The 25776-nt window shown below is 41.9% G+C and overlaps 3 protein-coding genes across 10 annotated transcripts in view; 2 read left to right on the top strand and 1 right to left on the bottom strand.

Moving 5' to 3' along the window:
- Window positions 1-2228: 2228 nt before the first annotated feature.
- Window positions 2229-25776, bottom strand: part of LOC120953085 (folylpolyglutamate synthase, mitochondrial) — a 44188-nt gene continuing 20640 nt past the window's right edge. The window contains exon 3 of one of the 5 annotated variants that reach the window (XM_049606518.1): window positions 2229-2288. In XM_049606518.1, coding sequence (XP_049462475.1) covers window positions 2244-2288 — 45 coding nt within the window. In that variant the 3' untranslated portion in view covers window positions 2229-2243. Of the gene's footprint in view, window positions 2289-2970; window positions 3181-3267; window positions 3463-4348; window positions 4561-5585; window positions 5659-25776 lie in introns of those variants that run through there. The other 4 variants (XM_049606520.1, XM_049606517.1, XM_049606519.1 and 1 more) reach the window with 4 other exon arrangements.
- On the top strand, window positions 7787-24539 carry LOC120952549 (uncharacterized). Of its 3 annotated transcripts, none has more exons than XM_049606526.1 (5): window positions 7787-11785; window positions 11880-13550; window positions 13656-13925; window positions 14109-14354; window positions 24427-24539. In XM_049606526.1, exon 1 carries the CDS (start codon window positions 8986-8988, stop codon window positions 10504-10506), a length of 1521 nt encoding a protein of 506 aa, XP_049462483.1. In that variant the 5' UTR covers window positions 7787-8985; the 3' UTR covers window positions 10507-11785; window positions 11880-13550; window positions 13656-13925; window positions 14109-14354; window positions 24427-24539. The 3 variants fall into 3 exon arrangements, with proteins under 3 accessions (XP_049462483.1, XP_049462482.1, XP_049462481.1); XM_049606525.1 differs by having other exon boundaries at window positions 7787-12781; window positions 13368-13550; XM_049606524.1 differs by having other exon boundaries at window positions 7787-13550.
- On the top strand, window positions 14398-24220 carry LOC125906668 (uncharacterized protein K02A2.6-like). 2 transcript variants are annotated; one of them, XM_049606501.1, is made up of 3 exons: window positions 14398-14637; window positions 15232-19555; window positions 20150-24220. In XM_049606501.1, the coding sequence occupies exon 3, from the start codon at window positions 20160-20162 to the stop codon at window positions 24153-24155; it is 3996 nt and encodes a 1331-aa protein (XP_049462458.1). In that variant the 5' UTR covers window positions 14398-14637; window positions 15232-19555; window positions 20150-20159; the 3' UTR covers window positions 24156-24220. The 2 variants fall into 2 exon arrangements, with proteins under 2 accessions (XP_049462458.1, XP_049462459.1); XM_049606502.1 differs by lacking the exon at window positions 15232-19555.

Below are 25776 nucleotides of genomic sequence, written 5' to 3'. Positions count from 1 at the left end.
ACTTACGCGACTATCGGGAATACCGTAATCCATACACTAAACGACTGTTCAAATATGCAGCAACGGCGTATCGCATTTATAATCGGGCCCGTTATAAGTCCTACATAGCTTTCTTGCAATGCCGATTTACTTTTCACCCAACACAGTTCTGGAGCTATAGCTCTTCCCTTCGTAACAATCAGCGTCTGCCCAGTACCATGTCTTATGGTTCGTCAACAGCATGTTCCGAACAAGAGTTTTGTGCACTTTTCGCTGATTGCTTCTGCAACGCCTACTCTGATTACATTAATGGTGAGGAATTGTTAGAGGATAGACTTTCTACTACACGTCGCGATGTTTTGTGTTCCCGTTCCCTAAATTGAACCGTCGAAAATGTTGTAACAGCTATCTTCTTCTTCTTCTTTGGCTCAACAACCGATGTCGGCCAAGGCCTGCCTGTACCCACTTGTGGGCTTGGCTTTCAGTGACTAATCGATTCCCCCCCATGGCAGGATAGTCAGTCCTACGTATGGCGGCGCGATCTATTTGGGAATTGAACCCATGACGGGCATGCTGTTAAGTCGTACGAGTTGACGACTATACTACGAGACCGGCAACAGCTATATTGTCCTTAAAACTTTCTTATTCTCCTGGCCCAGATGGTATACCTGCAATCATCCTTAAAAAGTGCACCAACTCTATTGCTCCCATAATGACATTCATTTTCAATCTCTCCTTTCAACATAAATGTTTCCCTGTTCTATGGAAAACAGGTTGGCTACGTCCTATTTTTAAAAAAGGTAGTAAATCTGAAGTAAGCAACTATCGTGGTATTTCCCTACTTCCCGCTAGTGGCAAGGTATTGGAAATCATCGTTCATTCTGAGCTTTTGTTTTTATCGAAGCAGTATATAACGTTTAATCAGCATGGATTTATGCCAAAACGTTCCACTACCTCTAGCCTTATGTCGTTCATATCCAAATTGTTCTAGTACTTAGATACAGGTTACCAAGTTGATACAGTGTATACTGATATTAAATCTGCTTTTGATAGAGTATCTCATAAACTATTGTTGATGAAGCTCTCTAAATTAGGCTTATCTACGTCTTTCGTTCACTGGATTGGTTCTTACCTTTCTAATAGAAATCTTCATGTAAGCTACGGATCGTCCTTTTCTTTACCGTTTTACAATTCTTCTGGTGTCCCTCAAGGAAGTGTACTAAGTCCCCTCTTGTTTCTGTTATTCATAAATGACATTAGTTTTATTCTCCCATCTCGTAACCTCCTTCTATATGCAGATGACATTAAAGTATTTGTTCCAGTGATGCAAGAGGATGATTGCAGCGCACTCCAATCTCTTCTTAACTCCCTCTCTTCATGGTGTGCGTCAAACTTCTTAGAGCTCTGTCCTAGTAAATCTCTCCTGTAGCGTGATCTCTTTTTGTCGTCGTCATTCCCCTCTTATTCGCAATTAGGTTCTTAATAACACTGTTATCAACAGGGTGTCACGTGTTCGCGACTTAGGTGTTATGTTAGACGAAAGGCTATCACTCGATAGTCATCTTGAATTGGCCATCGATAAAGCTTATTCAAACCTTGGCCTTATTTTTCGCATGACGTCGGGCTTCATCGATTTGAGGTGCCTTAAGGCATTGTATTGTTCCCTAGTGCGCCCTGTTGTTGAGTATGCTTCTGTTGTCTTCTGTACTAACAGGGCAGGTTGGAATAACAAACTCGAAGGCGTGCAAAAGCGCTTCACTAGGTGCTTATATTGTCGCCTCTTTGGAAATTCCACCACCGCATTACCGTCATACAGTGATCGTTGCATATTGTTCAATCTCGACACCCTCGAATTTAGACGAACTAAAGCATGTGTGTCATTTATCAGCAATTTGTTACGAGGGAATATAGATGCTCCAGACTTGCTTTCCCAACTTTGTTGGTATGTTCCTTCCAGGTGTTTAAGAAATCGGATTGCTCTTTAAATACCTTTCCGCAATACAGCGTTTGGCATTAACGACCCGTGGCTAATTGGTTTTGTTTCAATTCAATGAACATTACCGCGATTTTAATTTCTAATTTTGTGTTCCGGCTCTTTGTTATTCTTTCTAATTACACCTGTTTCCATCTACGTTCGAATCTCGTGCCATTTGCATCGAATCGCAAACCGCCTGCTTCGGATCGCATGCCACTACGATCGAATGCGTGCAACCATGGTTGAATCACGTGCCAGTATGGTCGAACCGCGTTCCACTATGGTCGAATCATATGCCACTACGATCGAATCGTGTGCCGCTACCATTGGATTTCTGAAAGCAAGAGCATAGTAAACGGTTTGTTTACGTTTGAAAGCTGTTTCTTTCTTCGCCGACGGCATTTAGTTTGTAAAATACTAATAAAAGAGAATTCTCTAATTATAGGTAAATCACGAATATTGGTTCAAACCATGGTCCTTTGTTGATGGTAAAATCCTTGTTTTCAACTAATATTCGGTGTTCGTTGTTGATGGTAAAATCCATGGTTTAAACCAATATTCGTGATTTACCTATAATCAGAGAATTCCTTTTTATTAGTATTTTACTAGCTAAATACCGTCGGTGAAGAAAGAAACAGCTATCAAACGTAAACAAACAATTTACTATGCTCTTGCTTTCAGAAATCCAATGGTTGCTATATTCTTAAATTCTTTTTTGTTTTAAATATTTTCTTCTTATCCGCTGCTTATTTTCCTTTCACTATGGATTTCCATTCTGTTACATCCTTTTCTATTTCCCCTTAGTTTAGTTAAGTTACATGTTAAATGTTAAATGAAATGAAATAAGCTGTCGAAAGAGGCAAACTTAAAGTAAACGCTAAATTACTGTGATATATCACTTTGTTTCAAAATGAACAGTCGCCTGTTCCTTGGCCTTAACAAGCATAGCAATCAGATTTATTTGATGTATTTGATAAATTGATCAGATATAATAAATATTAATAAAATTAATGGGTGTTCTTGTGCGACTTACACCTGTTTCCATCTACGTTCGAATCTCGTGCCGTTTGCATCGAATCGCAAACCGCCTGCTTCGAATCGCATGCCACTACGATCGAATGCGTGCACCCATGGTTGAATCGCGTGCCAGTACGGTTGAATCGCATTCCACTATGGTCGAATCATATGCCACTACGATCGAATCGTGTGCCGCTACCATTGGATTTCTGAAAGCAAGAGCATAGTGAACTGTTTGTTTACGTTGGAAATCTGTTTCCTTCTTCGCGACGGCATTTCATTTGTAAAATACTAATACACCTGTTTCCATCTACGTTCGAATCTCGTGCCGTTTGCATCGAATCGCAAACCGCCTGCTTCGAATCGCATGTCACTACGATCGAATGCGTGCACCCATGGTTGAATCGCGTGCCAGTACGGTTGAATCGCATTCCACTATGGTCGAATCATATGCCACTACGATCGAATCGTGTGCCGCTACCATTGGATTTCTGAAAGCAAGAGCATAGTGAACTGTTTGTTTACGTTGGAAATCTGTTTCCTTCTTCGCGACGGCATTTCATTTGTAAAATACTAATAAATGGGATTTATTCTCTGATTATTGGTAAACCCCACGAATATTGGTTGAAACCAAGGATTTTACCATCAACAACGAACACCGAATATTAGTTGAACACAAGGATTTTACCATCAACAAGGAACCACGATATTCGTCGATAACAAGGATTTTACGTGTAATCAGTGAATAACTGCCTTTTATTAGTACTATTTTACAAACGAAATGCCGTCGGCGAAGAAGGAAACAGCTTTCAAACGTAAACAAACAGTTAACTATGCTCTTGCTTTCAGAAATCCAATGGTAGCGGCACACGATTCGATCGTAGTGGCATACGATTCTACCATAGTGGAACGCGATTCAACCGTACTGGCACGCGATTCAACCATGGGTGCAAGCATTCGATCGTAGTGGCATGCGATTCGAAGCAGGCGGTTTGCGATTCGATGCAAACGGCACGAGATTCGAACGTAGATGGAAACAGGTGTATTTAGAATTAGTTATTAATTTATTTTGCAAGCACTGACGCAATACAGGGTTTCAAATCATATAAGGGAATAGTTCAATCACTTAGGGGAATGTTGCAAATCGGTAGGGGAATATTGCATGCAAGCTGTGGATGTTTGCAATCACTTAGGGGAGTTCTGCAATCGATTAGGGGATTGTTGCAAGCGTACTGTGGAGCTGTCATCAGACTGTGGGTGCCGTTGTAAATACCTTAAAATTTGCAAGCTTGCTTGCAACATTCCCCTACCGATTTGCAATATTCCCCTAAGTGGTTGAACTATTCCCTTATATGATTCGAAATCCTGTAAAAGGCCCATTTATTATTATTATTACACCTGTTTCCATCTACGTTCGAATCTCGTGCCGTTTGCATCGAATCGCAAACCGCCTGCTTCGAATCGCATGCCACTACGATCGAATGCGTGCACCCATGGTTGAATCGCGTGCCAGTACGGTTGAATCGCGTTCCACTATGGTCGAATCATATGCCACTACGATCGAATCGTGTGCCGCTACCATTGGATTTCTGAAAGCAAGAGCATAGTTTACTGTTTGTTTACGTTTGCAAGCAATATCTTTCTTCGCCGACGGCATTTCGATTGTAAAATAGTACAAATAAAAGGCAGTTTTTCACTGATTACACGTAAAATCCTTGTTATCGACGAATATCGTGGTCCCTTCTTGATTGTAAAACCCTTGTTTTCAACTAACATTCGGTGTTCGTTGTTGATGGTAAAATCCTTGTTTTCAACCAATATTCGTCGGGTTTACCTATATTCAGGGAATAATTACCTTTTATTAGTATTTTACAAATGAAATGCCGTCGGCGAAGAAGGAAACAGCTTTCAAACGTAAACAAACAGTTTACTATGCTCTTGCTTTCAAAAATCCAATGGTAGCGGCACACGATTCGATCGTAGTGGCATATGATTCGACCATAGTGGAACGCGATTCAACCGTACTGGCACGCGATTCAACCATGGGTGCACGCATTCGATCGTAGTGGCATGCGATTCGAAGCAGGCGGTTTGCGATTCGATGCAAACGGCACAAGATTCGAACGTAGATGGAAACAGGTGTATCATTATTACCAAAATACACCTGTTTCCAGCTACGTTCGAATCTCGTGCCATTTGCATCGAATCGCAAACCGCCTGCTTCGAATCGCATGCCACTACGATCGAATGCGTGCAACCATGGTTGAATCGCGTTCCACTATGGTCGAATCATATGCCACTACGATCGAATCGTGTGCCGCTATCATTGGATTTCTGAAAGGTAGGGCTTAGCAAACTGTTTGTTTGCGTTTGAAAGCTGCTTCTTTCTTCGCCAATGGCAATTCGGTTGTAAAATTCTAATAAAAGGCAGTTATTCACTGATTACACGTAAAATCCTTGTTATCGACGAATATCGTGGTCCCTTGTTGATGGTAAAATCCTTAAGTTCAATTACACCTGTTTCCAGCTACGTTCGAATCACAAACCGCCTGCTTCGAATCGCATGCCACTACGATCGAATGCGTGCAACCATGGTTGAATCACGTTCCACTACGGTCGAATAGCGTTCCACTATGGTCGAATCATATGCCACTACGATCGAATCGTGTGCCGCTACCATTGGATTTCTGAAAGCAAGAGCATAGTAAACTGTTTGTTTACGTTTGAAAGCTGTTTCTTTCTTCGCCGACGGCATTTCGTTTGTAAAATACTAATAAAAGGGAATTATTCTCTGATTATAGGCTAACCCCACGAATATTGGTTGAAACCATGGATTTTACCATCAACAACGAACACAGAATATTAGTTGAAAACAAGGATTTTACCATCAACAAGGGACCACGATATTCGTTGATATCAAGGATTTTACGTGTAATCAGTGAAAATTACCTTTTATTAAAATTTTACAAACGAATTGCCATTGGCGAAGAAAGAAGCAGCTTTCAAACGCAAACAAACAGTTTTCTATGCCCTACCTTTCAGAAATGCAATGGTACCGCTACCATTCGATCACGATTCGATCGTAGTGGCATATGATTCGACCATAGTGGAACGCGATTCAACCGTACTGGCACGCGATTCAACTGTGGATGCACGCATTCGATCGTAGTGGCATGCGATTCGAAGCAGGCGGTTTGCGATTCGATGCAAACGGCACTAGATTCGAACGTAGATGGAAACAGGTGTAATATTCGGTGTTCGTTGTTGATGGTAAAATCCTTGGTTTCAACCAATATTCGTGGGGTTTACCTATAATCAGAGAATAAATCCCTTTTATTAGTATTTTACAAATGAAATGCCGTCGGCGAAGAAGGAAACAGCTTTGAAACGTAAACAAACAGTTTACTATGCTCTTGCTTTCAGAAATCCAATGGTAGCGGCACACGATTCGATCGTAGTGGCATATGATTCGACCATAGTGGAACGCGATTCAACCGTACTGGCACGCGATTCAACCATGGGTGCACGCATTCGATCGTAGTGGCATGCGATTCGAAGCAGGCGGTTTGCGATTCGATGCAAACGGCACGAGATTCGAACGTAGATGGAAACAGGTGTAAATATTCTGAACCTGTGGTTGCGTTAGTGATATGACCTGATTAGTTGTATATTGCAACAAGTTTATTTGTTAAATAGTATAACAGCAGTTTTTAGGCAATATATTGGTTTTAGGAAAATAGACTATAATAACACGAGCACTAGAAAACGAAACCAAACTTAATATTACTATACCCGGCAGGCAATTGACATTTCATACTAGGGCGAGGGGTGTTGAAACGCATGGAAGAGCAGGAAGAAACACGGACGAGCGGTGATGAACTGCAACTGTGTGCGTGCAACAGCACCAAACGGCATGTGACGACGTACAGTGTGTGGATGTGTGTGTGAAATTTTAGGCAGCGAAGATGGATCGAGGTTATGTTTACAAAGTGAAAGAGATTGATGCAGAAGCGTCTTTGTGATAAAATGTATTTTAGTTTCATATTTTCAGTGTTAAAGTTTGTAATGTGAACTTAAAAGTAATGAACAATGGTGCTATTCTCTTGTGTGCTGTTGGCGAATATTGAAGCGTTGAAATATTGAAGCTTCATATGTTAGTTTGTTGTGCTTAATGTGAAGCAAAAATATGTGCTTAAGTGTTATAAATTAGAAATATTTAAACGTATCCGTCTAATGTTCAGTTGTACCCATCTAATTTTCAATATTTTTGGGTGTCCTTATCGTTTACCAGGAGAAACAGATTGGAGGTTAGATACGTGCAGCTATTTCGCCTCCACAGGTATGTATGTTAATTAAAGTTGTTGTATTTGTAACTTTTCATTACGCTGACATTAAATAACTAATCGGATAAAATTTGCCGTTTAACATTAAGAATAATCGATGTTATCAGTGTTCTTCAGTTGTGTTTCAAGCTGTCCGAAGGCACACAAATCCGATTCACCTCGTATGCACCCAGCGGATTTCATGCGAAGGATATTGGAAAGCCATCAAAGAAGTGGGCATGATGGTAAGGAAACTTTGATTCTTTTTACTTTTAGATTTCTTATCCTTATTTTTGTTTACAACAACCTTGGATCGTCGGCGCCGGCCTTATGGAAACTGCGCGGTCAGAGCAACAACCGGAAGCATTTCGTTCCAGGTGGAAATTATCTCAAGTTTGGGAATTGAAGAGAGTTACGGCACGCTGTGAACATCGTTGTAAACAATTGATGGAATATATATTTATATAGGTAACATTTATATTTATATATTTATATATATATATGAATGCATGTGTTTATCGAATTATTCATTAATTCGGTTATTTATTAATTAGAGCATTAGTTTAGTTACGGAACAGCTTATCCCGGCCTTTCTCGGGTTTAGTTGCTGTTGCTTGACCGCGACGATTGACACCAGAGTTTGTTATGGTCGTATTGTCGTCGTATAATCGTGTTATTGCTGTTAACGTACTTTATTTATATCTATTAAGATGCAACAGCATTATTTATTTTCCGGAATATCGTTAGCGTTGTTCCTGCTAATAAGACGGAAGACGTTTGAAATTAGCACCTGTGTCAATCGTCAAACGGTTGACAGTGGGCACTAAAGTACAATAAATGGTAGGAGCAAAAACGCGATGGCTGTTACTGATTTGCAAAATGAAACCAACAGCCATTTTACATGTTTTATCTTAAACAAGCATTGCACCTGAAAGCTACCAAAGCAAATGTGTATTTCGTACCTCCTGATTTGTGATAGAATAAAAGGTACAGTTCCATTAAAACAGTCGACCGATTGATTGATCCAAAGTTTGAAACGTTTGTGTGGCTTGTGCTGTGTTTGTGAAATTGGTGTTGTGAAAATTAAGTGTGAAAATGATGAAAAGAAAGCGTGAAACAGGCTCCTCTTATAAAATTGCTCAAGCCGATAACAAAAAGCTTGAGGCCGAGTTATTTGGCGAAAGTAGTTCTTTTGGGATGAGCAGCAACCCATCAGCAATTAATGAAGAGGACATTTGTGTGCATGATCTTCTCGTATGTGGTCCTCAAGATATTGATCAAGAAGAACACAACTATGATTGGATAAATATCGAAGAGATTGACAACAATGAAGACTGCGAAATTATCAACGATGACGTATCCGAGATAACGTTGGAAAATGCACCGGATTCCCCAAAGGAAGATGAGCCAATTGAGGAAGTTATTAGAAACTGGGCTCTAAAAACATATCAGACGCACCAAGCACTCAACAGTTTATTGGCTATTTTGCATGCACGAACCGAATTTAACCTACCAAAAGATGCGCGTACGCTACTTAGAACAAAGCAGTGTGGAAAGGAAATAGTACCGATAGCTGGAGGAGAGTTTTGGTATCCGGGAGTACGATCGGTTCTCCACAACTATTTCCGGTGAGTAAACAATAATATTGTTTTATTCAGGAGCAGGCCGTATTGTTTAACAAGGCTGTTAAAAATGACAAAATCTAATGCTTTTTTTTCTATTTGCAGTGATGTACAACCAACAGTAAATGAGTTTTCTTTAAATTTCTTTATTGATGGACTACCGTTGCACAAGAGCACCCGAAAACAGTTTTGGCCAATACTGATGAGCATTCACGAAATGCCAGAAGTTCCTGTGTTGATGGTTGGCAATTTTTATGGGCAATCTAAACCGAAGAGTTTAGATGAATACCTTCGTCCACTCGTGGAGGAGCTCAATGAGTTGATAGATAATGGTATAAAAATAGCCAAAAAGACCATCAAAATAATTATTAGAGCATTTATCGCAGACGCACCTGCACGAGCGTTCATAAAAGGTGTTGCCTATTTCAATCATAAACTGGGATGTCAGAGATGTACAGTCGAAGGACAATTTAATAAAAAAGCTCGAGTGATGTATTTTTCGAAGATAGACGCACCAAGAAGAACGGATGAAGAGTTTCGTGGCGAAAAGTATGGTGACCACCACCGAGAAAGAACACCTCTACTGCATCTAAAGACAATCGACATCATTCGAAATATTATTATCGCGGATGTATTGCATTTGATAGACTTTGGAATATCACGAACATTAATCGTCGGATGGAAATCAGGAAAGCTAATAGGGCGCAGTTGGTCATCGGAAACGCTGAATTACATAAATTCGCTACTTCAAAAGGTGGAAATTCCGCCTGAATATCATCGCAAATTCCGTCGAATTGAAGACACTGGTTTATGGAAAGCCATTGAATATCACATGTTTTTACATTACGCCAGTTTTATAGTGTTGAAAAATGTATTAACTGAAATGGAATACAAACATTATATGTTGTATTTTTGTGCAATAAGAGCATTTTCTTCGGAAATTTACAAACATTTTTGGCCAGAAGCGGACCGGCTTCTCAAACAGTTTGTTGTAGAGTATGGTGTCATTTACGGTGAACACCGTTTGACTAGCAATGTACATAGTTTGGTACATGTTTTCGAAGATGTGGACAAATTTGGAGTTCTTAAAAATATGTCATCTTATCGTTTTGAAGGTACATTATTTCATGTTAAAAATTCACTTCGAAACGGTCATCAGGTTTTGGTTCAGGCTGCAAATAGAATATCGGAACAATCTTCGAAATCTCGAACGGCAAGAAATAACTCATACCCTTATTTGGAACACGTAAAAAAAGGAGTAGTACTGCATGTAAATTATAATACCACATTTTATCCAACTTCTCAGGCAAATTGGTTTCTAACAAAAGATAATTACATTGTTCAATATTGTAGGGCAACAAAAGTAGGATCTGTTATTAACATTTACGGGAAGGCATTTGATAAAATAATTAGTCCAGATAAATACTGTTCTTCGCCATTGATGGAAGACATTTATGAAGCTGAAGTGAACGATCTTTCTACACAAGAGATGGTATTTTTGATAGAAGATATAAAGTGTAAATTAGTTGCAATTAAAACTGATGATAGTAATTATGTATTTGTACCTCTTATAGACACATTAATGAAGTGAAAATAAATAATAAAATTTGACTTGACCTAAAAGGATGTTTACCTTTACCTTTTATAAGGTTGGCCGTTATATTGTTTATAAGAATTTAAATGTAATGTTTAAATGTAAATGTATGTTAATGTAATGTATGTTTTTTTGTATATTTGGTTTGAGTTCTTGGTTAATTATGAATTGGTAAAGTGTTTTACAATCTTTCATTTCATTTTCAAGATATTACGTTGGTGTTTCACCATTTCAGGATTTAGAAATTGTTTTTCTATCAGACGCAAGGACTGCTTCGAAGTTTATTAAAGAATAGATAAAAGCTGTAATATAGTATCAATAGTACATTACAATAAATAAAAATGGAAAAGCAATATTTTTATCAATAAATAATATGTAATATATAAACGGCGATGCGGTAACGGCAACTATGAATAGGTAGAGCAATTTAATTAAATAAATATATTTTTATTTCTTCCTTCTATGGCAGCTTGTTTTAACATTTCCCTGCATGTTTACTCTTGCCGGTGCATGCGTCAGTTTTCTTTTTAAATATTCTTTAACATATTCTATATCTACTTCTATTCCTACGTGGTTTGTGGCGATAGACTTAAATAAGCGCACTGTATTTCGGTATTTACTAAAAGCTATTTTTTTTCCTGACGATCCTTCCCAGCTACACCGTGCAAGAAAATTCCTATCAAACAACACGTCTAAAGCCTCATGCATCCTGTTGTTGGCATCCTGGCTGCTGATATCTGCATCTATCCTTTGAGTATAACTGCAAAATGCAAAATCATCTTCAGCTATTTTTGCTTCAAAAGCATCAAACTGTTGTTCATTTCCGATTTTTTCCATGGCTAAACTCTGCGCATTTCTTCTTATACCCTTCATAGGATTCAGTATTGTGGACTGCTCATTTAAAACCACCAATATCTGAGCGCTGCGTGCATCAATTTTCATTAACATCATCCGACAAAGAGGGCAGCAGCTTCCAGAATGCTCTGTTGAAGTAATTGAAAGGACTGTTTGCTTTGCTCCTGCTGCAGTCTGGTGTTCATCGTCGGTGATCATCATTATTGGCGACGAAGGCAGCACAGGTTCGTACACCGAAAACGTAGCAGAACTCGTTGACGGTTTCTGATAACTTTTCCTGGTTATATTTTCAGGCAAATTTATCACAACACTACCAGTTGCTCGTTCAGTCTTTATGTTCGATGTACCGGTGCTTGTCGATGGCTCTTGGTTTCCACCATCAACTATCTTGCCTGGCGGTCGGATCTGGCTAGGAACACCGGTAAAAGATTGCTCAGATATAGCAGTACTCGTTGATGGTTTTTGAACATTAACGCTGATCATTTTGGCTGGTGTACGGCTCACAACACAAACAGATCCTCCAGCAGCCGCTATCACCGATGCAGAAGCACTGGTGGGTAATTGTTGTCTTACAACAGTGGTCTTCATACCACGCTGGTTCTTCGGAGCATGAACTTCGGCAAACGATCCAATCGATGGTACTGCAGATCCCGTCAATGCCTGTTGTCTACCGATCTTCATGCCTGATTGCTGCGGTAGAGCATCAGCAACCGGTACCAATGATGGCGCAGCAGTACTAGTTGACGGTTGCTGTCCATGTTGCTGGCCTAACGGACGGAATGGTACAGCAACACCAGGTAATGTTGACCGATGATGATTACCATCACCGGCACTCGAGACCAGCGCTGACACTGCATCCGTTACCTTCACCTGTTCAACAACACGAACTGGCATTCTTTGTTGACTGAGCCGTGCGCGCTGACCGGCCACTGAAACCACAGAAGGCACTGCACTTGTTGTCGTGAGTTGTCCAACAACACGGACCGGCAAGCCGGGAGGACGAATGGTACTAGGTACGGCAACCGAAATCACCGTCGGCACTGCACTTGTCGTCGGAAGTTGTCCAACAATACGGACCGGCAAGCCGGGAGGACGAATGGCACGAGGAACGGCAACCGGAACCACCGATAGCACTGCACTTGTCGTCGGAAGTTGTCCAACAACACGGACCGGCAAGCCGGGAGGACGAATGGCACGAGGAACGGCAACCGGAACCACCGATGGCACTGCATTTGTCGTCGGAAGTTGTCCAACAACACGGACTGGCACATCTGAATGACGAAACGACTGCACACCCGCAATGGCCGAAGGCATCACTTGTAGAGGAAGTGGTACTTGAGACTCTTCCACAACTTCTTCCTCCAAACGAAGACACGTTAGTTTATCTTGCGTCGACATGGTGTAACTTTTGCAAAATGTACGAAATTGCACTAATATTTTCAAATTTACACAAAAGACACTTTTAGACACTTTTTCACGAGGCACTGACACGATGTATTAACTTTGGAGTCTGAAGTTGAACTAAAATTGTTTAGCAAAGTGTTAGCCCTTTTATACTGCATTTCGAGCAGACTTATGAATGAGTGGGAGGAGTTAAAGGACTTGTGGAAGAAGGAATAGGATATGGTGTAATGTCGAATATTGTGCCTGTTGCTTGTGCTACCGAATGTCGCCAAGCTCACGTACCCGCGTTTTATGTACCTTTTCTTGGTGTTTTCGAGTTACTCGCCACCAACATGCATATCGGCTGGAACTTGGACCCATGCTAAATTGAAGCAAAGTTAAAGTAAGTCTGACCTAAGTCAGTCCGAGTAAGTCAGTAGCTAAAGTAATATAAAGACAGTATGATAAACTGGTTGGTAATGTTAATTTTTTCATTTCAGCTAATATGCCGTGCGAAAAAGCAAAATAAACATTTAATTTTAATGTTTATTAAGCCAAACCGACATTATTTTTTTCATCTAAAACGTTTTTTATGTGTTTTTTTTTCTCATCGCGTTTAGGCGTCGTGTATCAGATCGCAACTGCTAATAATTTCGTCGTCTGAGGCGGACTGTTATGGAGGTACCAAATCTTCAGTGATGATGAATGCGTTCACGAATCTACGAGCCGGTGATTGGCGGTATCCAGATCATCGTCGTACTGTTAGCTTACCTAAGCTACCAAAATTAGTGACAGTGTAAAATGTAAGAGAAAGACAAATTGACGATTAAAGTAATATAATTAAAATTAATGTTTAACATGGATTGCGCTCCACTAACAGTATTTTTCTCTTATATTGGCTATTTCAGTTGTGCTGTGAAGATTACAGCTGGCTCTCACAACCGTCCGGAAGTCGCAGTAATTTGGTAACATAAAGATCATCACCACCGCACGAAGCGCAGCAAATTGAAGCAAGCCCAAGCGGACAGCAACCACCTGCAGCAAACGTACGCCGAACGAATGGACGTGGTAGACGCGTTATGATTCCAAGGCGATATTTGCGCTCTGAAAATGCTAGCACAGATGTTTGAGCCACAGAGGTGACGTTCCGAGAGTGTAAAAACTTGCCGGGCCCACAGGTACGTAACAAACGCGCCCAAATCTATGGCATAGTATTGGGTGTTAGTTACACTGGTGCGAGTAGGAAGCGTGCAAATGAAAAAATATGTAAAAATGTCCCCATTATTCCTTTGCACATCCAAGAAACGATCACGAATGATCAGCATGAAATGCACTTGACTGATATTATTCTTTTTCTTTAGTTTCAGATAAGCCGTTCTCATCAATGCCATATCATGTACGGTCGGTTAGTTACACTTCATAACGAAGGACAATCACATCTGGTTAACGGAATGCTGCCAAAACGATGAAGCTGGCTTAGCCCTCGATGACGACGCAACTCCTGCACGTTCGTCGTCATACTATCATTTCAACTGGAGGCATGTTTGTTTTAGGCGGCTACAACATGTTGTTTGAACATGTTGAATAGAACAAACATGTTGATAATGGTAATGTATTGCATTCTCAACGCTTTATTTGTACGAAATGCAAATAACTTTCTTTACTTATTGTGGTATGTGTTGTAAGAGCTCGGCTTTATTCCGCTCCTTGCTAGAGCGCGGTATAATCTGACAACGATGACAGATAGTCAGAACACATACAGAACGGAGTGAAGCCAGATCGTGTATTACAGCAAGCTACCCACCACAAATTGGCGACGAGGACAGGATTAATTTTCTTTATTCCTATTTGCAACACGAGATTGAAGCATTTGAATTGAAATAAAATAGGGTAAGTTATCAGAGAAGGACGAAAGAAATGGGGAAAAGAAAGATTAAGAGCAGAAATGAAATAAAGCGTTGAAAGCATCATAGTGTTAGTGCTGGCTTGGGTTATGCGGAGTACAAAGGAAGACAAAAGGATAAGTGAATGCTCTGTGTCGAGAAAACAGAATGGCCGCCTCGGGGGAAAAAAAACAAAAGAGATGTGTAGAAAGAGCTGTGTCAAGCAAACAGCAGTGAAGCGTTATGGAAGCGAAAGGCAAAATTATAAGATCTATAAAAAGCGCTGTGTCTTGAAAACAGCAAGGCCGCGTCTTGCAAGCGGATGAAATAATTGAAGATGCCTTTAATGAGCCGCGTCTGGAAGCGGTAGTGGAAAATGAAGAAGAGGAAGAAAGAGAATCAAATAAGTACGCGTCTAGAGAGCGGAAAAAGAAGCGAAGAAAAGGAAGGAAGAGAATTTAATAAATGCGCGTCTAGAGAGCGAGGAAAAAAAGGAAATACTCGATATTAATAGTTATGACTTGGGAAAGAGTCATGAATCTGTCATGAAATAGTGAACTAATTGAATACTTGATCGTATTCACAACCTGCTTCATTTCAGGGAATCAGCGATGGAACCAAACAAATTATTTGGGAATTTGCCACCACTGTCGTTAGCAGGCGTTCCCCTAACCGAGCGGCGAACAAAATGGACGACTTGGAAACGGGGGTTCGAAATTTGGTTGCGTACGGCGAAGATAGTGGACGGAACGGAGAAAAAGAATTTACTTTTAACTTGTGGTTCTCTCGAGCTGCAAGAAATATTTTTCAGCATTCCAGATGCAGATGTAGAGGCGGACGTAGACCAGGGCGTAGACCCATACGAGATTGCTATTCTTAAATTGGATGAATATTTCGCTCCACAAAGACACGAAGCACACGAGAGATTTTTGTTTTGGTCAATGAAACCGGAGCCGGAAGAAACGCTAGAGAAATTTGTAATGCGTGCCCAAGCTCATGGCTCCAAGTGCAATTTCGGGGCAACTGCGGCAGAGAGTGCAGGGATTGCAATCATTGACAAAGTGCTTCAGTTTGTACCGGCAAATTTGCGAGTCAAACTTCTGCAAGAAAAAAACTTGTCTCTGGACGAAGTCATTAAACAAATAAATTCGTATGAAACATCCCGAGTTGCCAACGAACAAATGAGCGGTAGGAGCAAATCTTTTGAAATAGATAACCAACACATCCATCATATAAAAACATTGTGTCGATTCTGCGGTCGTACCCATGGGCAACAATCTTGCCCGGCACGAGACAAAACGTGCGCAAAATGTGGCAAGCGAGGTCATTTCGCTGTTGTATGCTACTCAAATGCTGGACAAACTTCAAATAGACTACATACGAATCAAAGAATGCAAAAGAGGCCGTTCGGAGGGCACTTTAATGATTCGGAACTAAATAAGAAAACGGCAAAGTTTGCAAGGAAAATTCACGCAATCCAGGATGACGGAAATGAACCTCTTGAGTGTGAATTAGTGGAGATGGTATCTTCGGCAAACGATTCAGACGAATTGATCTGGGCGAAAGTAGGCGGTATCCTTATCGAGATGCAAATTGATTCTGGAGTCCAATCGAATATCATAGACGATAGAACGTGGGCGTCAATGAGGAATAACCAAGTCAAGATCATCGGCGAGGCACGGAGTCCGGATCGGAAGTTCAAGGCATACGCTCAGACCGATTGTTTAGAAATAATTACGATGTTTGAGGCGGAGATAGCTATTGCGGACGGGTTGAAAGAACTCCGTACAATTTCCAAATTTTACGTAGTTAAAAATGGTCCACAACCACTTTTGGGAAAAATCACCGCAAAACAGCTTGGAGTATTATATGTTGGATTACCTAGCCAGCATGAATCAATCAACCAGGTTGAAACATTTCGCGTGTTCCCCTCAATTCGTGGAGTCAGCATCCACATTCCAATTGATAAGACGGTGACACCCGTAGCTCAGCGACTCCGACGATTGCCTTTGCCCATGCTAGATAAAGTTGATAGTAAACTAAACGAGTTGGTCGCTAAAGACATAATAGAGAAAGTATCGGAACCGAGCAGCTGGGTTTCACCCATGGTGATAGTTGTAAAAGATTGTGGAAGTATTCGGCTTTGCATAGACATGCGGCAAGTTAATAAAGCAATTTTGCGAGAAACGCATCCACTACCAACCATAGAAGACATACGTTGGAGAATGAATGGTGCTAAATACTTTTCTCGCCTTGACATAAAGGATGCTTTTCATCAACTACTGCTCGATGAAGAAAGTAAAACTCTCACAACTTTTATCACCCACCGTGGACTTTATCGTTATAAACGAATGATGTTTGGGATTTCATGCGCTCCAGAGAAATTCCAAAAAATATTGGAACAAGTTTTGGCCGACTGTCCAAACACAGTCAATTTTATCGACGATATCATAGTTACGGGAAAAACTGAGACCGAACACGATTTAGCACTAGAGAAAGTGATGGAAAAGATTGAGGAATATGGCATTTTACTTAATCAATCTAAGTGCGTTTTCAAACTCACAGAAATCGAATTCGTTGGCCAACGTTTTAACCAGAACGGAATGCTCCCTGCACTAAACAAAATTGAAGCAATAAGAAGCTTTCGGCCACCCAAAAATTGTGAAGAGGTTCGGAGTTTTCTGGGATTAATTACTTACGTGGGAACGTTCATTCCAAACTTAGCTACAGTTTCATTCCCACTACGCGAATTAACAAAGAACAACGCCGAATTCGTTTGGGAGCGAGACCAGAACAAAGCATTTAACGAACTGATCCGGTTAGTTTCTAACGTCGAAAGATTAGCCCATTTTGATCCTCATCTAAAAACCCGAGTAGTGGCAGATGCGTCCCCAGTAGGGTTAGGAGCCGTCCTCCTTCAGTTCCAGAACGAGCAGCCTAAAGTAATAGCTTATGCCAGCAAGAGCCTAACGAGTACCGAGCAACGGTATGCACAAACAGAAAAGGAGGCACTAGCGTTAGTATGGGCCGTGGAACGGTTCCAAATCTATCTATTCGGAATACGATTCGAGCTGGAAACGGACCATAAACCTCTAGAGGCTATCTTTAGCCCCACATCTTCTCCTTGTTTGCGGATTGAGCGTTGGGTCTTAAGGCTGCAGGCTTTTAGCTATGATGTAATTTATCGGAAAGGAAAAACGAATATAGCTGATCCTCTGTCTCGGTTGTCAAGTCCTATTGAAGTATCAGAATTCGATCCAGATTCTACAGTATATATCCGCAGCGTGATGGAAAATGCTGCAATCGATGTGCAAGAGGTAGAGATTGCTTCTTCGAATGATGCCGAAATGCGGGCTCTTAAGGAGTGTTTGGAAAGAGGTGCGTGGAATTATACAGATGAACTACTGAAACCTTACCAAGCATTTCGATTGGAACTCGGAACAGTTGGAGACCTAGTAGTCCGCGGTAGCAAACTAGTAATACCGAAAGCTATCCGGCAAAGAATGCTAGAACTGGCACACGAAGGGCATCCTGGACGCACTAAAATGCAACAACGGCTGCGATGTACTTGCTGGTGGCCAGGAATGGATGAAGCTATTGCTCGACTGGTTAGCAGCTGCTCAGGCTGCCAATTGGTCAGCCAACCAGATAAACCGGAGCCCATGAAGCGAAGGCCACTACCACATAAGCCTTGGGTAGATGTAGCAATCGATTTTTTGGGCCCACTACCAACTGGTGATTATCTACTAGTAATCATTGATTACTTCAGTCGGTACAAAGAGGTCGAAATTGTTAAGAAAATTACAGCGATTGAAACATCTGAACGACTTGAACGAATATTTGTGCGTCTTGGCTATCCGAGAACCATAACACTCGACAATGGAAGGCAATTTGTGAGCAATTATTTTGACAACTATTGCAAACAGCGAGGAATATTGCTTAACAAGACAACCCCATATTGGCCGCAAGAAAATGGTCTGGTTGAACGCCAGAACAGGTCTTTGCTAAAAAGGCTGAAGATAAGCCAGGCTCAGAACGGGGATTGGAAAAAAGATTTGGGGGCGTATCTCTCCATGTACTACGCCACTCCACACAGCACCACAGGGAAAACACCGAGTGAGTTGATGTTCAACCGAAATATCCGGACAAAAATACCATCATTGGGAGACATCAGTACCGGATCTGCATTACCAATGTCTGATTACAGGGATAGAGACACATGTATGAAGGAAAAGGGAAGAGTGACAGAAGATCAACGACGCAAAGCAAAACCGTCTGATATAATAGTAGGAGATAGAGTCCTATTGAGGAATACAATGCCAGGCAACAAACTGAGTACACCCTTTGGACCACAGATTGCAAAAGTAATTGAGAAGCAAGGTTCTCGCGTAACAGTACAGGATGAGCAAAACGGGAAATTATATGACAGGAATTCGAGCCACCTAAAAGAGTACAAGGACCCAGACGATCATAGGGATGGTTGTGAGAGGGTGGTGGATAACCAGGAGGAAGGAGTAGGTTTTAATGAACCAACGACCGAAGAGATACCGAGAACACTCTCCCGTCCGAAACGAGAAATTAAACGTCCCGCTAGGTTCCTATCATAGAGTAAGAGATTGGGTGAAATAATCAGATGAAATCAAATAGTAAATAAATAATTTGGGGAATTGTATTTATCGTTTATTATTCGGAAAAAAGGGAGATGTGGTATGTGTTGTAAGAGCTCGGCTTTATTCCGCTCCTTGCTAGAGCGCGGTATAATCTGACAACGATGACAGATAGTCAGAACACATACAGAACGGAGTGAAGCCAGATCGTGTATTACAGCAAGCTACCCACCACAAATTGGCGACGAGGACAGGATTAATTTTCTTTATTCCTATTTGCAACACGAGATTGAAGCATTTGAATTGAAATAAAATAGGGTAAGTTATCAGAGAAGGACGAAAGAAATGGGGAAAAGAAAGATTAAGAGCAGAAATGAAATAAAGCGTTGAAAGCATCATAGTGTTAGTGCTGGCTTGGGTTATGCGGAGTACAAAGGAAGACAAAAGGATAAGTGAATGCTCTGTGTCGAGAAAACAGAATGGCCGCCTCGGGGGAAAAAAAACAAAAGAGATGTGTAGAAAGAGCTGTGTCAAGCAAACAGCAGTGAAGCGTTATGGAAGCGAAAGGCAAAATTATAAGATCTATAAAAAGCGCTGTGTCTTGAAAACAGCAAGGCCGCGTCTTGCAAGCGGATGAAATAATTGAAGATGCCTTTAATGAGCCGCGTCTGGAAGCGGTAGTGGAAAATGAAGAAGAGGAAGAAAGAGAATCAAATAAGTACGCGTCTAGAGAGCGGAAAAAGAAGCGAAGAAAAGGAAGGAAGAGAATTTAATAAATGCGCGTCTAGAGAGCGAGGAAAAAAAGGAAATACTCGATATTAATAGTTATGACTTGGGAAAGAGTCATGAATCTGTCATGAAATAGTGAACTAATTGAATACTTGATCGTATTCACAACCTGCTTCATTTCAGGGAATCAGCGATGGAACCAAACAAATTATTTGGGAATTTGCCACCACTGTCGTTAGCAGGCGTTCCCCTAACCGAGCGGCGAACAAAATGGACGACTTGGAAACGGGGGTTCGAAATTTGGTTGCGTACGGCGAAGATAGTGGACGGAACGGAGAAAAAGAATTTACTTTTAACTTGTGGTTCTCTCGAGCTGCAAGAAATATTTTTCAGCATTCCAGATGCAGATGTAGAGGCGGACGTAGACCAGGGCGTAGACCCATACGAGATTGCTATTCTTAAATTGGATGAATATTTCGCTCCACAAAGACACGAAGCACACGAGAGATTTTTGTTTTGGTCAATGAAACCGGAGCCGGAAGAAACGCTAGAGAAATTTGTAATGCGTGCCCAAGCTCATGGCTCCAAGTGCAATTTCGGGGCAACTGCGGCAGAGAGTGCAGGGATTGCAATCATTGACAAAGTGCTTCAGTTTGTACCGGCAAATTTGCGAGTCAAACTTCTGCAAGAAAAAAACTTGTCTCTGGACGAAGTCATTAAACAAATAAATTCGTATGAAACATCCCGAGTTGCCAACGAACAAATGAGCGGTAGGAGCAAATCTTTTGAAATAGATAACCAACACATCCATCATATAAAAACATTGTGTCGATTCTGCGGTCGTACCCATGGGCAACAATCTTGCCCGGCACGAGACAAAACGTGCGCAAAATGTGGCAAGCGAGGTCATTTCGCTGTTGTATGCTACTCAAATGCTGGACAAACTTCAAATAGACTACATACGAATCAAAGAATGCAAAAGAGGCCGTTCGGAGGGCACTTTAATGATTCGGAACTAAATAAGAAAACGGCAAAGTTTGCAAGGAAAATTCACGCAATCCAGGATGACGGAAATGAACCTCTTGAGTGTGAATTAGTGGAGATGGTATCTTCGGCAAACGATTCAGACGAATTGATCTGGGCGAAAGTAGGCGGTATCCTTATCGAGATGCAAATTGATTCTGGAGTCCAATCGAATATCATAGACGATAGAACGTGGGCGTCAATGAGGAATAACCAAGTCAAGATCATCGGCGAGGCACGGAGTCCGGATCGGAAGTTCAAGGCATACGCTCAGACCGATTGTTTAGAAATAATTACGATGTTTGAGGCGGAGATAGCTATTGCGGACGGGTTGAAAGAACTCCGTACAATTTCCAAATTTTACGTAGTTAAAAATGGTCCACAACCACTTTTGGGAAAAATCACCGCAAAACAGCTTGGAGTATTATATGTTGGATTACCTAGCCAGCATGAATCAATCAACCAGGTTGAAACATTTCGCGTGTTCCCCTCAATTCGTGGAGTCAGCATCCACATTCCAATTGATAAGACGGTGACACCCGTAGCTCAGCGACTCCGACGATTGCCTTTGCCCATGCTAGATAAAGTTGATAGTAAACTAAACGAGTTGGTCGCTAAAGACATAATAGAGAAAGTATCGGAACCGAGCAGCTGGGTTTCACCCATGGTGATAGTTGTAAAAGATTGTGGAAGTATTCGGCTTTGCATAGACATGCGGCAAGTTAATAAAGCAATTTTGCGAGAAACGCATCCACTACCAACCATAGAAGACATACGTTGGAGAATGAATGGTGCTAAATACTTTTCTCGCCTTGACATAAAGGATGCTTTTCATCAACTACTGCTCGATGAAGAAAGTAAAACTCTCACAACTTTTATCACCCACCGTGGACTTTATCGTTATAAACGAATGATGTTTGGGATTTCATGCGCTCCAGAGAAATTCCAAAAAATATTGGAACAAGTTTTGGCCGACTGTCCAAACACAGTCAATTTTATCGACGATATCATAGTTACGGGAAAAACTGAGACCGAACACGATTTAGCACTAGAGAAAGTGATGGAAAAGATTGAGGAATATGGCATTTTACTTAATCAATCTAAGTGCGTTTTCAAACTCACAGAAATCGAATTCGTTGGCCAACGTTTTAACCAGAACGGAATGCTCCCTGCACTAAACAAAATTGAAGCAATAAGAAGCTTTCGGCCACCCAAAAATTGTGAAGAGGTTCGGAGTTTTCTGGGATTAATTACTTACGTGGGAACGTTCATTCCAAACTTAGCTACAGTTTCATTCCCACTACGCGAATTAACAAAGAACAACGCCGAATTCGTTTGGGAGCGAGACCAGAACAAAGCATTTAACGAACTGATCCGGTTAGTTTCTAACGTCGAAAGATTAGCCCATTTTGATCCTCATCTAAAAACCCGAGTAGTGGCAGATGCGTCCCCAGTAGGGTTAGGAGCCGTCCTCCTTCAGTTCCAGAACGAGCAGCCTAAAGTAATAGCTTATGCCAGCAAGAGCCTAACGAGTACCGAGCAACGGTATGCACAAACAGAAAAGGAGGCACTAGCGTTAGTATGGGCCGTGGAACGGTTCCAAATCTATCTATTCGGAATACGATTCGAGCTGGAAACGGACCATAAACCTCTAGAGGCTATCTTTAGCCCCACATCTTCTCCTTGTTTGCGGATTGAGCGTTGGGTCTTAAGGCTGCAGGCTTTTAGCTATGATGTAATTTATCGGAAAGGAAAAACGAATATAGCTGATCCTCTGTCTCGGTTGTCAAGTCCTATTGAAGTATCAGAATTCGATCCAGATTCTACAGTATATATCCGCAGCGTGATGGAAAATGCTGCAATCGATGTGCAAGAGGTAGAGATTGCTTCTTCGAATGATGCCGAAATGCGGGCTCTTAAGGAGTGTTTGGAAAGAGGTGCGTGGAATTATACAGATGAACTACTGAAACCTTACCAAGCATTTCGATTGGAACTCGGAACAGTTGGAGACCTAGTAGTCCGCGGTAGCAAACTAGTAATACCGAAAGCTATCCGGCAAAGAATGCTAGAACTGGCACACGAAGGGCATCCTGGACGCACTAAAATGCAACAACGGCTGCGATGTACTTGCTGGTGGCCAGGAATGGATGAAGCTATTGCTCGACTGGTTAGCAGCTGCTCAGGCTGCCAATTGGTCAGCCAACCAGATAAACCGGAGCCCATGAAGCGAAGGCCACTACCACATAAGCCTTGGGTAGATGTAGCAATCGATTTTTTGGGCCCACTACCAACTGGTGATTATCTACTAGTAATCATTGATTACTTCAGTCGGTACAAAGAGGTCGAAATTGTTAAGAAAATTACAGCGATTGAAACATCTGAACGACTTGAACGAATATTTGTGCGTCTTGGCTATCCGAGAACCATAACACTCGACAATGGAAGGCAATTTGTGAGCAATTATTTTGACAACTATTGCAAACAGCGAGGAATATTGCTTAACAAGACAACCCCATATTGGCCGCAAGAAAATGGTCTGGTTGAACGCCAGAACAGGTCTTTGCTAAAAAGGCTGAAGATAAGCCAGGCTCAGAACGGGGATTGGAAAAAAGATTTGGGGGCGTATCTCTCCATGTACTACGCCACTCCACACAGCACCACAGGGAAAACACCGAGTGAGTTGATGTTCAACCGAAATATCCGGACAAAAATACCATCATTGGGAGACATCAGTACCGGATCTGCATTACCAATGTCTGATTACAGGGATAGAGACACATGTATGAAGGAAAAGGGAAGAGTGACAGAAGATCAACGACGCAAAGCAAAACCGTCTGATATAATAGTAGGAGATAGAGTCCTATTGAGGAATACAATGCCAGGCAACAAACTGAGTACACCCTTTGGACCACAGATTGCAAAAGTAATTGAGAAGCAAGGTTCTCGCGTAACAGTACAGGATGAGCAAAACGGGAAATTATATGACAGGAATTCGAGCCACCTAAAAGAGTACAAGGACCCAGACGATCATAGGGATGGTTGTGAGAGGGTGGTGGATAACCAGGAGGAAGGAGTAGGTTTTAATGAACCAACGACCGAAGAGATACCGAGAACACTCTCCCGTCCGAAACGAGAAATTAAACGTCCCGCTAGGTTCCTATCATAGAGTAAGAGATTGGGTGAAATAATCAGATGAAATCAAATAGTAAATAAATAATTTGGGGAATTGTATTTATCGTTTATTATTCGGAAAAAAGGGAGATGTGGTATGTGTTGTAAGAGCTCGGCTTTATTCCGCTCCTTGCTAGAGCGCGGTATAATCTGACAACGATGACAGATAGTCAGAACACATACAGAACGGAGTGAAGCCAGATCGTGTATTACAGCAAGCTACCCACCACACTTATTTTATGTTTTATGTTTTAATTTAATTACAGGTGAATGCTGGAACTCCGTGATACCCGTTTTCGTGCGCTGAATAAGGTTTGTATGAAAAATAGTGTATTTTTAGAATATTTTATTTTTCAATAAAGTAACGGTAAATTTGAAATACACTGTGTTGATAAACAACCCGAATGAAAGAAATACACGGATAAACGAATGTAAACAATACACGAAAGAACGGGAGGTCCGTTTCAGCCGTACCCCCCCCACGCCCAATCATGTCTTCCGTTGGGCGCCTGAGCCATGCACGGTTGGGCGCCCGTTTCTCCTCCTCCGGCGCCTTCAGTTTAGCTGTCAATTGCCTGCCGGGCAGTGACAGCACGCTTCACCGCCTCGATTATCCGGTGGCTTGCTACACACATTCTCTTCTCCGGCCACTCTCGATCGAGCAACAGCAATTTTCGCGTCTCTCCCGAACTCACCGTTCCGCGGCTTAGTAAAAAAACGAATAAACCGAACTCTAGTAAAACGTAAAACGTAGTTCGCAAAGCGTGTTGCGTATCATTTCTTTAAAAAATTAGGGACCACATTCATGGCGCCTCTAAAACTGGTGACCCCGAAGTGATCCGCAACCGACGCCGTTAATTCGTACGTGAGTGTGTGTGTACTACACATCGCAAACTTTTGTTCCGCGTTGAACGTGTTCAAACGTGCCACCGGCATCGGAGATCGACGGAGGGAGGACAACGCGTGTGTGTGTGTGCCTACGACCGGGAGTGCTACCAGCGTTAGAGGTACCGGCAACGCAGCTGGCCTCCTCCCCCCTTTCCCTGTAAAGTGTGCAACGAGCGCCCTTTCATCATTCACCGGACGTTGAGTGCGGGCCGACAAAAAACGCAGCAACGCCGTGTTAGTGCGCCCGTAGCTACAAGGAGCGTTCCTGCATTCGGCGAACAAAAGAATCACCCGCTCACGCGTGCCGCCTCGAAGCGCGACAAGCGCACACACACCATCATCGGCGCAGCAGAAAATCAGCCGTACCGGCGAACTCGTTAGACGAGAAACATTCGTCGCTCATGAGTGGACAGGGTTGTACTACTAGGTTGGCCAGAACAAAATCTATACGGTTTTCTAATTTTTGATCTAGAGGGCTATGAAATGAGTGAAAATGAGCGTCGCGGCGAACGTTCCCAGGAACGAACGAGTTCGCCGGTACGGCTGAATTTTCCATCGAGCTTTTGACGGCTGACGCAATCGACGCAATTCCTGGAAGCGGATCGACGACATTCTCCGCTGGTGGACTCCTCGACGCCGATCACCGCCTCGCAAGCTGTTTCTACACCTCGTGCTACTGGGAATTTTTCCGTTTGTGTGCGCTTCCATCTACGGGTGCGATCAAGAAA

This window comes from Anopheles coluzzii, chromosome 2 (genome assembly GCF_943734685.1).
Source record: "Anopheles coluzzii chromosome 2, AcolN3, whole genome shotgun sequence".
NCBI lineage: Eukaryota > Metazoa > Arthropoda > Insecta > Diptera > Culicidae > Anopheles > Anopheles coluzzii.
Note: the sequence above shows the minus strand (reverse complement) of the source record. Positions and strands in the feature narration are given on the sequence as shown.